General features: G+C 37.7%; 1 protein-coding gene across 1 annotated transcript in view; it reads left to right on the forward strand.

Moving 5' to 3' along the window:
* Positions 1–13,988, forward strand: part of FAM222A (family with sequence similarity 222 member A) — a 68,641-nt gene extending 54,653 nt beyond the window's left edge. Inside the window, exon 3 of the mRNA XM_075214334.1 lies at positions 6,437–13,988. Within this exon, the coding sequence (XP_075070435.1) occupies positions 6,437–7,677 (1,241 nt within the window). The 3' untranslated portion in view covers positions 7,678–13,988. The remainder of the gene's footprint in view (positions 1–6,436) is intronic.
* The last annotated feature ends 1,610 nt before the right edge of the window (positions 13,989–15,598 follow it).

Raw genomic sequence — 15,598 nt, forward strand, 5'->3', positions numbered from 1 at the left:
GCTACATGTTAAAGGTACATTAATTAAAAATGTATGTGTGTGTTTGTTTAGACTATTATTTTCATAAAATCTTTTATTCTAGCACTTATAACTGATTTGGCCCTCTGGTACCCCACACTTAAATAATACTGCCCTACAATTTGTCATTTTACATCATTTCAATTGCCAGGTAATTCTTTACGAGCCCTGATATTTGCGTGTCCATCATCACCTTTTTGTTAATACACAAAACATGTAAATTTTGGTCACGCAACTAGAGGCAAATCTTCTCTTTAATAAATATTGCTTTAAATGTACATATGAGAGTAGATGATTGTGTCATCTGTTACAGACCGCTGTTTATCCATCCTAAAATAAATTCTGGTTTGCGTAGTAAATATTTAAAGTGGAACTGAAGTAAAACAAGATGAAGGGTCTTATTATAATCCTTTGTGTGTCTAAGCATACATGTGGACATCGTAAATGAATGGTTTATACTGACTTAAAGAAGTTTTGCAGTCTCGACACCAAGGTACTAGAATCGGGGGTGCTGAGCACTCTCTAAGTGGGGTGGAGGGGTGGATGATATTCCTTATAGAGAGAGAGCATAGAAAAGTGTATAATAGCTGTAATTAATATTTAATGTAGTAAATGTTTGTGTAAACATGTGCTTAGAGCCATGAAAATAAGGTTAAGAATTAAAAACTGCAAGAGCATACATTGGGGCAGTGTCTCTGGAACGGGCGAGAGACACTACGCGTCATTTTTTTTTTACATTTTTTTTTTTAGGGAAGTATCCGCTCATTTACTAACGGTAAGAATGTGCATCCGCAATGTTCTGAGGAACATCGCGGCTAATTGAATCTGCCCCGTTACTCATTGGGGATAGTCAGTAACAAAAGATGAAGGACCGGATTTCTATTTGTGCGGGTGGAGGGACATTTCACATCCTTCATTCCCTATTGCAGAAGCCTTCGAGGAACTACTGTGAAATTCCATGTACAAAATTAATTTAAATTTTTTCGTCCATTGTTTTTACAAGCATGGGGCCTAATTCATTAAGGATCTTAAATTAAGAAATATCTTATTTAAGTCTCCTGGACAAAACCATGTTACAATGCAAGAGGTGCAAATTAGTATTCTGTTTTGCACATAAGTCAAATACTGACTGTTTTTTCATGTATCACACAAATATCAACTTTAAATTTCAGTGTACAAATAAGCTATCAAGTATTTGTGTGCTACATGAAAAAACAGTCAGTATTTAATTTATGAGCAAAAGACAAAAGTACTTTTCACCCCTTGCATTGTAACATGGTTTTGTCTAGGAGACTTACATAAGATATTTCTAAATTTAAGATCCTTAGTGAATCAGGCCCATGGTGTTTAAAGCACAACCTTGACAGAGGATTCCAAACTTGTCATAGCTTGTAATTAACTTGAATAATTTGATTTTAAACCTGTAAATTATCCCATCTTTGAAGGCATTGGCCCCTTTTTAGGTCCCTCTTTTCATCTCCATTGTCACCTTTACTTGTTACTCTGAGCGTGTCATGTGAAGGCAGAGGAGGAGAAGTAGGGGGAGGTTTTTACAGTGAACACTGAGCTCAGAGGGTCTTTCCAAAGGCTCTCTGCTCGCTACATCGTTTGCCATGTGACTGGTTGCTATGGTAGTCACATGACTGTGGAAACTGAACATTTCTAAATCATTAATGGACTGTCCGACGAAGAAACAAACATAGGAATAAGTTTTTTTTTACACAATAGTTCTTATAGGCTGCCACCGTGGGTTATGTTAAAAACAAACAAACCTCATCTCTTCATTTGATCGCTACTTTAACTTGTGTCTTCCGTAAACTTGTGCCCTGATATTGGCTTTCCATGGTATTCCTAATACTTGCAGAATGTCAGACAAATAGAAAAGTAGGTGGGGTTAAACTTTGGCTATTAATTAAAACTACTTTCTATACTGTGTTTATGTTGGCAGCTGGTATCTAAACATGTGTACTTAAGTATCACTATGTATGCATGACCTGTATCTCCTGAACTGGAGAAAACCTTGTTGTCCACAAATGCTTGGTATAAACGTAACCAAATAAAATGGCTGCATAGAATGTTACTGGAGGTCATATATATGGACTTGTATTTATTACCAGTTGTCCTCCAAAAGTAAAAAATAGTTTTGTAGAATGGACAAGGGATCTTTGTTTCTGGTGTCAGCACCCGAAAAATAGGCCTATAAGTGTTACTTGCTAAATATACATTTGCACACAAAGAAAATATGTATTTACCACAGCTATTATAATATGGTTCTATTAGTAAAACCAATATTACTAGCAACTATTAAAGAGAAAATAAAGTATTATTTGTATAAAACGTCTATGGAATAGCTTCTGAAAAAAAGTGTTAATTTTGTTGATCATGTGTAAAATTGCATGAACAGGACTTTTTTGGCCTATTATAAAAATGCTGATTTTCATACTCCATAAATGGTGTTTGTGTGTATTTTGGACGGGGGTTAAACACCCATGAAATTAGTTCTTTAATGTATTTTACATTCAATTTATTTTGCTGGGGTTAAAATGAGGTTTGTGTTGTGTTGGATTGCATTCTCTTGTATCCGTAAATGACTACACTGTTGTCAGTTTATTTAAATTTAGGTGCCGTCTGTGCAATCCGCTATATTGAATGTTACAGTGCTATTTTGATGGATAGATGAATAGTAGTGTATTTTACTTGTTCTCCAATAACTGTGTTGTTCGGCGATAGTGGAGCTGATGCTAAGTTGGACATTCGTTGGTTTAACTAGCATAAAATATGCTAATTTGCACTGTGCATTCCCACATACAATAGCGCAACCATAGGTCTGTATGCAGTGTTGCTCTTTACAGTCAGAGAGGTTGATCAGAAAGGAAGAGGCGTGCAGACACAGGCCGCGTACAGTAAAGGCACAGTCGCAAAATTGCAAGTTATGCTGACCTGCAAGAACCCACAGATACGCCTGTCAGTAGCCGTATTGTTTTGCAGGAGGCTGGTCCAAAAGATCCATGCTGATGATGATCTTTGACTGCCAGAGCATGTCCAGTACATCTGCAATTGGACAATCCCTGTTGCAATACAAGGGGTGCAAGTGCATTCAGGAAAAATTCTGCTTGCAGTAGCATGTAATACCGACAAACTGGGCAATTTTCTTTCTTTCTTCTTTTTTCTCTTTTTTCTTTTTCTTTTTTTTTCTCTTTCTCTCTTTTTCTCTTTCTCTCTTTTTCTTTCTCTTTCTCTCTTTCTCTCTTTTTCTTTCTCTTTCTCTCTCTCTTTTTCTTTCTCTCTCTTTCTCTTTCTCTCTCTCTTTTTCTTTCTCTCTCTTTCTCTTTCTCTCGTTCTCTTTCTCTAGTTCTTTTTCTCGTTCTCTTTCTCTAGTTCTTTTTCTCATTCTCTTTCTCTAGTTCTTTTTCTCATTCTCTTTCTCTAGTTCTTTTTCTCGTTCTCTCGTTCTCTTTCTCGTTCTCTTTCTCGTTCTCTCGTTCTCTTTCTCTCGTTCTCTTTCTCTCGTTCTCTTTCTCTCGTTCTCTTTCTCGTTCTCTCGTTCTCTCGTTCTCTTTCTCGTTCTCTTTCTCGTTCTCTCTTTCTTTCCATAATTTTTGGGTTGTAAACAATTGTTTGACTGCTAGAAGGAAATCTTGCAACACGACATAACGACAAGGCAACAAATCTTATTTTCTAAATAACATTTATGGTCTATTATCAAATAATGCCTAATGTATAAAAACTGGTACACATTACAAATGAGAACCGCACAATGCTGGGTGACCCTGCTTGTATTACATAACGGTCACAGAGCCTTTGTTGTACACGAAGGCTTCATTCTTCTACTCTGTAAATAGGGGAGTTCATGGTGGCCGTAGTAAAACAAGGTATGAAGACGAGTAGAGCAGGGATAGTTTTTATTCCCCACAAAGGCAATGATTACTGGCAGAACAATCCAAGGCAGATGTTTATTGATCTTACAGGGAATTTGTGGTATAGTTGAACATGCTGTGAGTGGACACTAGGGGCACAACTACTATAATATATTATGAATGAAAAAAAACAAAACTTTAAAACATGCACTGTCCTATATGGTAGATATTCTGTAGTAAGTCAGATATACTATATAATATAGCAAACTGAAAATAATAAGAGGAAGTGGGAACAGCAAGTAGTTGTGAAATGTCACATGGTCAATAATTTAGTAGCACATGATACACTAAACAAATAAAAAGCAGCAGCTCTGGTATAGAATAAATACAATACTTGACAACATTTTTTTTTTGCCATCTCCGGGAGATCCCGGAAGGGAGATGAACTGCAACTGCAGAGGAGGGTGAGGTGCCGCAAGTAGTGCAATTCTGGGTGTGCATCGAAATGCTGCTATTGCGTCACTAGGTTGCAGGGGGGGCGGTGCCAATGTGACAGGATTCAGAAATCACGTCATGAAGGCCACCATCTCGCTCACTTCACTAGGAAGAGGGCTGGATATGGGAGTATGGCCTGCACTCCCGGAAGTCCGGGAGACCTACCTGGAATTCTGAATTCTGCAGAAAATTCCAGGAGAGTGGGCAAGTATGTACACACACACTATTCTATATTAAAACAAAGTACTTGAAAAGAAAAAAAAAATCGCAATTAGATCACATAGGTCACATTGACATTGACCTCCAGTGAAAAACAGTGGTGAATTAGGGAGTTTGAAACAGTCAAGAGTAGTATCAGGGCTGAGAATTTCCACAACAAAACTTACTGTGTGAATGTAAATTTAAACCCAGGAGTGTGTTTTTGGAGAATTATGATTGTTTCAGTGGGTAATCAAGCACAGAAGAATAAATTGCAGGCCCAGAGTCAATGTTAGTCTTCTCAGCATTGGAATTCTCCAAGTCACTTCCTACACAAGTGATATAAAACACTAGCAAAGTACTGTATATATAGTTTTCATTGAAGTATTGGTACCTGGTTGGTTTTTGTGTGTGTGAGGGAGGGGGATATTACAGCTTTTTAGATCATTGTGCAATTTCTTCTCATTGTTTTGATTATTATTATGTACTTATACCTATTACTATGTATAAATGTGTGCTCTATCTACCCTACCACACCTACAGGACCTAATTAGCATGCACAATACAGTACACAAGCTGATATATTGCACTTTTAGTACATAGCTCTAGGAAGGTACGTACATGAGCCAGAGCCTCTGCCACAATATGAATGAATGGAAGCAATACAACAGTAACACAAATTCACCTAAAACCAAACTGTCTACAGTGGGGAAAAAAAAAAACCCTGAATTAATCTAGATGCCATCAAATTTTTGTGGGGGTGTCATTTTAATTTACGGGGGTGTTCAACAATCGACATCCTTCAAGTCAGAATATCTGTCAGTTAGACGTGGTTTACTCTCAGTTGCAAAGGCTTTTGACAGTTAAGAGGTTAAATTATAAACTAGATTTTTCATTAATTATAGGGGATTTTTAACGACAGCGGTTCAGTCATTTTTGTCTCCCCCAAGTACTTTGGGTGGAACCAAATGCCACAGTTCTAAGGCTCTTTTTGTCTTTTTGAACAGAAGAATAGAGACAAACGTGTTCTGAACTGACAGCTCTTTCCTCCCCTGTCATTAAATTATTAACTGCCATCTCACAAAATATGGACTTTTTTTTAGTAATCAAAAAATGCTCTTTTTTTTTTGTGTGAAGACTCAAGACATTAGACATAATTTATAGTTCTAATCATTGACAATGGGCCTTGGAACATTCTGTATTTTGCATGTTTTTATCAGTATTTAAACAGTTAGGGACCATGTAAGTAATTTGAAGGATATAAGTTTTCAGTTAGCAGTAATTGGGCTCTTAGGTGAAGCTTGATCAAACCAAACCCCTTTTTATACCTTGTAGATTTGTCATCAGTGGCTCTTAGGTTTTTTTATGTGACTTTTCATGTTCTGTTTTTGGAATACACTATTTTTTTACACTTTCTTTCTTGTATGTGATTATTTAATAATTGAAAAAACTCTGAATAGATCATTGCAAAAGATGGGTTCAGAGTAGTCCACTTCTTAGTTTTCCTGAGGTAACGCCCCACTTATTTTCTTCCTGCTGTTCCTGCATCTCCAAATAGTCTTATTACACGTACAACACTACCCTTTACTCCTCTTTTGACCACACTTAAAGACATCTCTCATCGTATGCTTTCTGTGTTTTCTGGGGTATTTTTCCCACAGTCCAATAAAATAGAAACTCCACACAAATAAGGCTCTGATCAGAATCGTACTCATGACCCCAGCTCTGTGAGACAGCAATGCTAACCACTGTGCTTCACTTGTACACTTTGACTTTTTCCACCTTTATTGCATTTCCAATTGTGTTCATTTTGTTGCAGAAACTGAACATCATAACACAGTTTTTCTTTTCTTTTTTTTTTCTTCCAGGTGAAACTGCTACACCAATGCAGACCACAAGATACCCAAGTCCTGCTGAATTAGATGCCTACGCACAAAAAGTAGTTAATAGCCCACTGACTATCAAGATCTTCCCCACCAACATCAGGGTTCCCCAGCACAAGCACCTAAATCGGACTGTAAATGGTTATGACACAACAGGCCAGCGCTACAGTCCTTACTCCATACACACAAATGGCTACCAGGGCCTGCTTGCTATTGTTAAATCTTCTAGTAAGAGTGTTGTGAAGAATGTAGAGGGAAAACGGACTAAGATTTCTTCTGCACAGGTTGGCGTTGCTCCTTACCCCATGTCTAGCACTTTAACACAAGGCCAACCTTGTAATGGACAATTGAGTTATCTTACGACTCAGAAGCAGTTGGATGCACCAGTGCCACCTAATGTGACAGTGGCAACATCAGTCATTCCTTTAACAGGTAGAAATCTAATACTCCCACAGTCCAACCTGCCCTCTATTCAGAGCATAATTTACCAGATCAACCAACAGTGCCAGGCTCAGGCTTCTCACCAGGCTTGTCAAGGTGTGGTGGTTACTAACTCTAGCCCAGCTAAGCAGGGAATAGCCAGTGGTTTTACTTCTATGACCGGTGGCACTGTGGCTTACACAGGCACTGTCTTGCAAGACTGTAGAGGAGGCACTGAGTTGGCATTGGGGTCTGCCCCAATGGTAGCTAAAGCTGCATCCTATCAGGATGGCATGGACTACCTTATTTGGCAACAGAAACAACAGCAGCATCTCCGGATATACAGTGGCGGCAGCGGTGGAGGAGGAGCGGTCAGCAAGTCACCTGACGTCTGCCCTGGAGTGTCTCGCCCTTATACTCTTGCTAGTGCCGTTGAGAAAGTCAGCTCCTCCCCATTGAACTGTGTTGGCATGCATGGCAATTTTTCAGTTGGGCAGTACTTTGCCCCTCCATGGAACAGTATCTTGGTTACACCCAACAGCGACTGTTACAATCCCCAGGAACTTGCCAATGGTCACAGGGATTTGGGGGTACATCCTTCAGATGGACTAACCAGCATCCCCAGCAAGACCCTTTGCAATACCTCTATCCTTAGCAGTAGCCTTCAGTCTTTGGAGTATCTAATCAATGACATTCACCCACCCTGTATTAAGGAGCAGATGCTTGGCAAGGGTTATGAAACAGTATCCGTGCCAAGGCTTCTTGATCATCAGCATGCCCACATCCGCCTGCCCATTTACAGATAAAGTTTCCTGCTCTTTTCTATGTAAAGGTGGCCAACACTGGTTCTGTACACTAGATTCTGCTACTTAGCCCTAAGAAGGCATGTTTTATAAGAGCAGAGATGGTAGGAAACCTACTCTCCTCTGCAGCCAGAGTGCATAGCATTGTGAGTCCTTCTGGCAGCAAAAGGGTTTTGATTTTTAGTTCAGGTAGGGCTGCCTCTGCCCCTTTATATTATATGGCAAGCGAATGGGAGATCATGGCTAGATCGAAACAAAGGTTCTTTTTCCCCCTGTCTTACACCGTTACAATTGAAGAGCTATTGGATGTACCTGTACTAAATGCAGATTTGATTCTCCAATTTATATATTGCTGATATTTGTAATCATTGAAATCTTGATCTTTCTTTTCAAATCTAGAAATTAGTCTGAATGCAGCAACATTTGTCACCATTGTGGCAGAAAATGAAGGTTAGCAGTAGAGTAGGTATTTATTCGCTCTGTGATAAATTAAATGGGGGGGTGTATTTAATTTTCTTTGTTTAACCCCCTCCACTGCCAACGACCCTGACCTCATTGGGGAAAAAAAATATTTAGTAAGAGGCCAGAGCATCACTTACATTCTAAAATTATTTCTAGGTTAATATTACCTTTCACGATAAAGTAAGTTTCTGAATTCTAAGTCATCATGCATTTTTCGTTCTAGATTTTATTCATTTTTGTGATTTTAACATTTTGTTGGATATGAAAGTGTAACTACAGAAGCAACATTATGTCTTGAGTTCAAAGCCAGCTAGACTTATCACTATTTATTATTTTAGAGATACCCGTATGGAATTATGTGGAGATTTTGCCTCAAAAGTCTCCATTCAATGATAAACACTGTCACATATTAAAGAGCTGCACTCAAAATTAAACTTATACTGTAATACCACACTCCACCCAATAGCAGGACTATGGCACGGTGTCTGACAACCTCACCCTTCATGAGATAGTCTCCCCCTTATGTACACGTGACCAATGGTCAAGGCTCAAAATACTCCCATAAATGCTGGCAAGTTTGTGTAGCTTGGGAATGTTGGGGATCTCGGACTCCAGTCCCCCCATAGTGCTACTAGGTGGTGGTAGGGGTTTATACAGTATAATTTAATAGTTATTTAAGGGTTCATTTACACAGCAAAGTTTGGTGCCGCATCAATTCATGACTCTGTGATTAGAAGATCCTTCCAAACCAAATAAAAGCATGGTATATTGTGAGCTGTAAAATAGATGAGAAATTAATGTGATTTTTTTCCCCAAGAATTACTAAGCTAAAAATACAAGTTGCCTTATATAAAAGGGCTACTAAAATCATTTACAAATATGTATGCATGTCAGAAGTGTTGTGATCAGAAGGGAAGATTTTAGCACATTAACCTGAAAACAATTTGATTATTTGTTGAGGGAAATGCATATGGTAGACATACTTGTTGCTGTCTCTTAGTGGGCTCTGTCTTTTTGTTTCTTCTGACTCCATGGTACAAACAGTTCAGGGGCCGCATGGAAGATCCTCTAACCGTTGAAAGGGCCGGACATTACCCTTAATCTCAGTAAAAAGTTAAAACAATATATTTAATCAAAGAGACACCTTTTGTAATAACATATAAGCAGGGATTTTAGACAAGTGGCACCAGTTATAACAAACAATCCTGACAATAAAACAGGAAGGAGCTGGCGGTTTTAGGTGAAGACTCGGAGGGCCACCTTTTGCCCATCACTGTTTTAATTTGACTATATCCCCAAGCAGTTTAATTGTGAATGGTTTGTCCCTTGATTAAGACTGCCAGGACGTCTATTGGAAGAGATGAGCGAATTATGGGATAAAGCAAACAATAACATTATAAGGCAAGTAGCCATATAGAGGCTAGAGGAAGCTTTCCATGTATTGTTATAAATAGGAGGGGGGGGGGCAGTTATTGTGATCAGATAACCTAGACACTCAGATCATCTTTATCATTGAACCACATTTTCTGTCAGTCTCACTCAATATCTGATCAACATGGTGGTTGTTATGCGTGGTGATTTGTAGACAAGTTGGTTTAAAGCTGCTGTATTGGCTGCTGGGATCTCTGCTAGTCCTTTGAAAAGATACTGCAGTCTGAAGTGGCTGATGATAGAAAAAAAACAATGCTTAAACTCACAGCACATATTTGTGTTTAATTGTGAAATGAACACATTTTTATATTGGAACAACTTGTATTTTAGTTTTAGTGGTCCATTGAAAATGATACAGGAAAGTATACAGGAAGTCATTGTGATGCTGGCCACACATGCTGCATTATCGCACCCGATTCCGGTCAGTTTGCCTGATATCGCTATGTGTGTGCCACAATAGCGAACACAATCAATGTCTGATAATTAATAATCACTTAAAAATAGATTGGATCACTATCTGACATGGTGGTAGATACGGTCCAAAGACGACAGCCATTGGCCTGTGTGCTGTCATCTTCTGACCGTCCTAATCGACCCCATTGAATGCCAGAAGTGTTCCTGCCTTCAGTCCAAGATACCAAATGGCCAGGTCCCGTCTAGTTTGGCCACCCAGCTACTCCACTCTCGGACCCAGCTTACATGTTATGTGTGTGAACGGCGTATGGCACTTAAAAATCTGCCAGGCAAAGGGACCTTAGTGCCTTGAAAGTTTGCAAGGACTTTCAGTGTAGTTTGCTTTTAAATCCCTTTTATTACTTTAGTTTTCTTTTTTTCTTTTTTTTTTAAATGCTATTCATACAGTAAATCACATATACATTTTATTGCAGTCTTGTCTTTGCGAGATAATATGACTGTGACTTGGGTTAATGTACTCGAAAAACAGTAACAAAAGTTAATTACACCCGAACAACCTTTTACGAATACACGTACACAAATATATTTACAGGTTAAACCTAGGAATTGGCACTGGAATACAAAATGACAAAACTGTGTTTACAATAGTCCATTTTTGCTCACACCAAATTCATGGTCTCTGGGAATTAAAATGAACTGTTTTTGTATGTATGCATTCCACTTGCAGCTCTGTAATATGTTTTTCATAATTCTAATTTCATTTTTTCCATTTCTGAGGGCATGGATTAAATAAAAAGGTGGAGCCAACTAACCCCAGGAGATAAGGGCAATAAAGACTTATGGGTAAACGTATCGAGCTGAGAGCTTCCAGCGGGTTTGAAACGTAGAGATATTGCTTAACAACCAATGAGATTCTAGCTAGCATTTTGTAGAATGTACTAAATAAATGAAAGCTAGAATGTGATTGGTTGCTATAGGCAACATCTCCACTTTTCAAAGTCGTCAGAAACTCTCAGCTTGATACATTTACCCCTTAAATCCAGGTTCCATAGTTGCCTTATTTCATTAAGGCAAAACAGTTAAAAATAGGCTTATATGAATAAATGTGTCCTAGCTCATAATATTTCTGTAGACCTAATTGATTTTCCCCTGTAGCTGCCTAATTTACCCACGGTGCATTTTCGGTCTCTATAGCGGTAAAAGGTTTAATTTGTTTGATACCTTTATTATGACCTTCTACAACATGTTTCCACTGGATCTGTGATGCTTTTAGCCCAGTAAATTCAAACTTTACAATACATAAAAAATATGCGCTTAGAATGTGAATGAGGGTTAAGGCTACATAGTTGCTGCTATTTTGTAAACAACGGAATAAAGACATTTCTCTTCTGTTCTGAAACATAAAAAAAAAAATCTCTTCTGCTCTGAAAAATGTGTGTGTAGATGTGTATACATTCATGTTATACACATATGTGTGTATATATATAATCCAAAAATTGTATATAATCATACAAATGTCGCTTTACTGGTTAAAATTTAAATTTTTGCTTCTCTGCCAAAGATTTTGGCAGAAAATGGGTCAATTAAGCAAAAAGTGGTAACGTGATTTTTTTTTTTTATATAGTCCATAACTTGCACTAGTTAAAAAAAAAAAAAAAAGTAGAACTGAAGAGAGAATGCAGAAGGATATTTAAAGTAAACACAAAATAATAATTAAAAAAAAACTTGAAAACTTGAATATAATTTTTGTAGCGTGATAATATTGTATAATTTACTTGTTGGCTGCTATACAAAAAAATACTGAAAACATTTCCTCATATCCCATGCTCTTTTTTTTTTTTTTTTTTTTTTTGTTGCTTGAAAATAGTCCTTTTTAATGTTCATTTATATCCTAGTTATGTCTGATGAAATATCAATTGTTCTACTACTGGACTGTTCTATTTGTTTTAAGTTGACAAGAGGCCAGGAGCTAATATGCTGTTATTAGAATGTTCAATCTGTGAATTTGGATCATCTCTTTGCTATTCTCCATTCCAATTGTTTTGGTGTAATTTACAGTCACCTGTTGCACTCATTCAGGCTTTGTGTCTGTATGTGCAGTGCACAATAAGAAGGATCATATGAAAATCTGATCAAAGTAACCTCTTGTTAATGATACATACTTAGGACCCGATTTAGAGTTGCCTGTAGCTGTATTTGCTCAATATAAAGATGCGTCAAAAGTGTAGCATTGCACGTGCACAACTTGGGCCTGAGTCATTAAGGAGAGCAAAGGAAAAAGAGGCGTAAATTTGCATCTTGGCAAAACCATGATGCTTTGGAGGAGGGAGGTACATTTAAAATGTGGGGACAGATTTATAGTTGGGATAGAGCATGTACTAGATCAACTTGAAATTGCAGTGTAAGAGGTAATGTTATAAAATATTTGTGTGCTACATGACAAAAAAACCAGTATTTTCTTTATGTGCAAAATAATAAATTAATTTGCACCCCTTGCATTGTAACATGGTTTGTCCAGGATCAAACTTACTCCTTTTTTTTTTTTGCCTTGCTCTCCTTAATGACTCAGGCCCTTTATGTCTCTCTTTAGCGTTGCACACCTTGCACGTGGAGAGGCGGATCAGGGGCGTTGCTGTGCAGGAGCAGTACAGTAAGGGAGCACAGATGTACATTATGTATACCCACTTTACTTATTAGATGGTAGTACAACTGTAAGAATCGTGTAACTCAAAATACAGAAGTGGCATAAAAGTGCACAGATGCATCTTTCTCATACGTAAATGGGGGTGCTTTACTTTCGACTCTAAATCACCACCTTAGTATCTGCATTTCACTGCTTAGGACCAGTAAAATACAGCTACAATAGGGATGGGGGGTATCAAAATATATAATTCACTACATTGGACCCATTTTACTTTGTCCATTCCTTTTGCCGGAGTGTTAATAAACCGTGCATATAAAGATTTCCAGATTATTTAGAATTTATCCATGTTGAAATAATTTTCCTCTATATTCCATAAGACTACTTCTACATGCTGCCATTTCATCGGAACCTTGTGATTTGCTTCTGTAACCACCTCTTAGTTCCATCTTCTCTCAATGAACTCTCTAAAACCTCCATGAAGGACAAATATACATATGTTATTACACTCACCCTAATCAAAGCTTAAACATTCACGGAAGAGATCCAAATCCACTTTTCTTCTTACCAATACCCCAGCAATGGCTTTGAGACTGCTTTATTCTAGCACTCTGATCTATGTAGCACTTCTGTGAACCCAAAATTCAGCTTCATATTTACATAGGTGTCATCCAAATTATTCCTTAGATAAGCTTTATCTGCGGTCTGGGTTTGGAGATATAGTGGTACTGTGCATGACCAAGCCTTTTTTTAAAAATTATTTTACAATAATTGAAGGGGCGATAAAACATTGCTAGCCCTATCTGTCATTACATGGTTATACAGTATGTTGCATTATATATTTTAATTTTATACACTAACTTACTATCTTACATTCAGTTTTAAGAGTGAGGTTCAGAAAAAATATTTTCCTTACTCTCTTCCTTTATCTTCTATCTGTAGGTGATTCTAGAATCCCTAATTACCACATCTATTTGTCATCTTCCGTATTCTACTACAGTATAGCTTCTTCTTCGCTAACTGTATCCAACTCCACATAGCTATCATCATATTTCTGCTCTTTTATACTCCTCATTCATACAATTTCTCATTTAAAATAAAAAAGGCTTAATAATAATTAGCAACTAAATATATATAATTGGCCCTTTTCGTTTACTTGCCCTCCGCATATTTAACAATGGAGAATTTTAAGTCGAGTGAACACACTGCATTAAAAATGAATAGAAATGTATAGGTGGAAGGGTTGCTCTCTTCTAACATGCCACTGTGAATCCTACAGTCTGCACTACAATTGTCAAAAGCTCAAACAATGAACATGTATCTTCTGATGTTGATTTCCCAGAGTAAAATTGAAATCTTATTTGAACTGTATGTCTCCAGTCTGTTTCATTCCAGATTGCTGTATTTATTGTATAGTTTATTAAAAGTGCAATTTATCTACTGAAATTTTAAATAATGTTTTGCTTTTTTTATCATGCTACTCTTAGAGCTGTGAAATAACATAGTGACGAAAAGTGTCCCAGTATGAAACGTTCTGACCAGTGCAAACCATTCTGGTAAATCTCTCTGGAACTAAAAGGTTTTTTGTATGTGCTTTAATTCTAAACATCCAAGTCTATTACACATGTAAAATTAAAGTAAAACAGTAAGCTTACATAGGTGTATATATTTTTCTTTAAATAGCAAGTTAAGTAACTTAAATCATGTATCAGATAGTGAATATTCTTACTGTCCTTCTACAAATCATTCTCCTTTCCAAAATCTCTTGGAGGTTATAAAAAAAAGAAAAGACTGTTAATCACACACAGCCAACAACTCTCAGCATGTCATGTGAAGGCAGAGGTGGAGGAGGAAGGGTTGGAATTTCATAGTACACAGAGCAGAAAGAGCTCAGATGGACGCTCCAAAGCCTCTCTGCACACTACATCATGTCACTGTGGTTGCCATGGTAGTCCGTAACAGTTGCAGAATTATAGTTTGTTAAAAGATTGTAGAAGCAAACCAAGTAAACATGGTAAATGGCAACATTATTTTTATAGCCTGCCACTGTGAGTTATGTTAAAAAAAAAAAAAATAATAATTTTTTTTCATGGGATAAAGCTGCTATCCCATATAGACATTTTCTTCCTAAAGCAGCATGTTTTATATCTGTTATTGCAATATGTCATGTGATTGTGGTTGCTATGGTAGTCACATGACATTTAGAAAACTAAATCATTAACCAGAGGGCTTTATGGTAAAACAAAGCAAAATACATATTTTGTCAGAGAATTGCAGCTCTAATGTGATGGTTCCTGCTGCATAACAAGTACAAAATATTTCATTAAGTGAAACTAGCTAAAGATGTGGTTGAAGTCATTTACCTATCTATAGTAGAGGCAGTCATTTGGTAGTTCATGCAAATGCATCTCACTAGAAACTAGTGACCAGGGCCATTGAGGAATTTGGGGCCCCGGTACAGAAAAGCGGCAGCACCGTCAAAGGGGGCGTGGTCACAAAGTGATGGGGGCGTGGCCAACATAGGCTTTGACTGCGCCTCTTTACACATGACCTTATGGGGGGAATTCAATTAGCCTCAAAGTGTCTTCGGAATGTCCATGAGACACTTTGCAGTGGAGATTTCTACCATAATTTCTGCCATAATTGTCAGCAATATGCATGGCGTGATGTGTGCCACATCATTGGCAACTGAATTCCCCCCATTTTGTATTAAAATTGTGTTTTTCACGCCTGTTATTGCAGCTTTCACAACACCAACCGCTGGACGAAAAAAAAGTAATTTAAATTTTTTTTTACCTACCAGGCTGGCCCGGGCCCTGGTAATTTGTACTCGCCCCCCTAACCCCTCTCGATGCCCCTGCTAGTGACACTACTGGGTCATGAGTATACAATTCCTCAGTGATGTCACTAGATCCTTGTGAATTGATAGGCTAAGCCCTGTTTGAGCCCAAATAATGTCTGCTTTCACCGTGTCTA

This window comes from Mixophyes fleayi, chromosome 1 (assembly GCF_038048845.1).
Source record: "Mixophyes fleayi isolate aMixFle1 chromosome 1, aMixFle1.hap1, whole genome shotgun sequence".
Classification (NCBI taxonomy): domain Eukaryota; kingdom Metazoa; phylum Chordata; class Amphibia; order Anura; family Limnodynastidae; genus Mixophyes; species Mixophyes fleayi.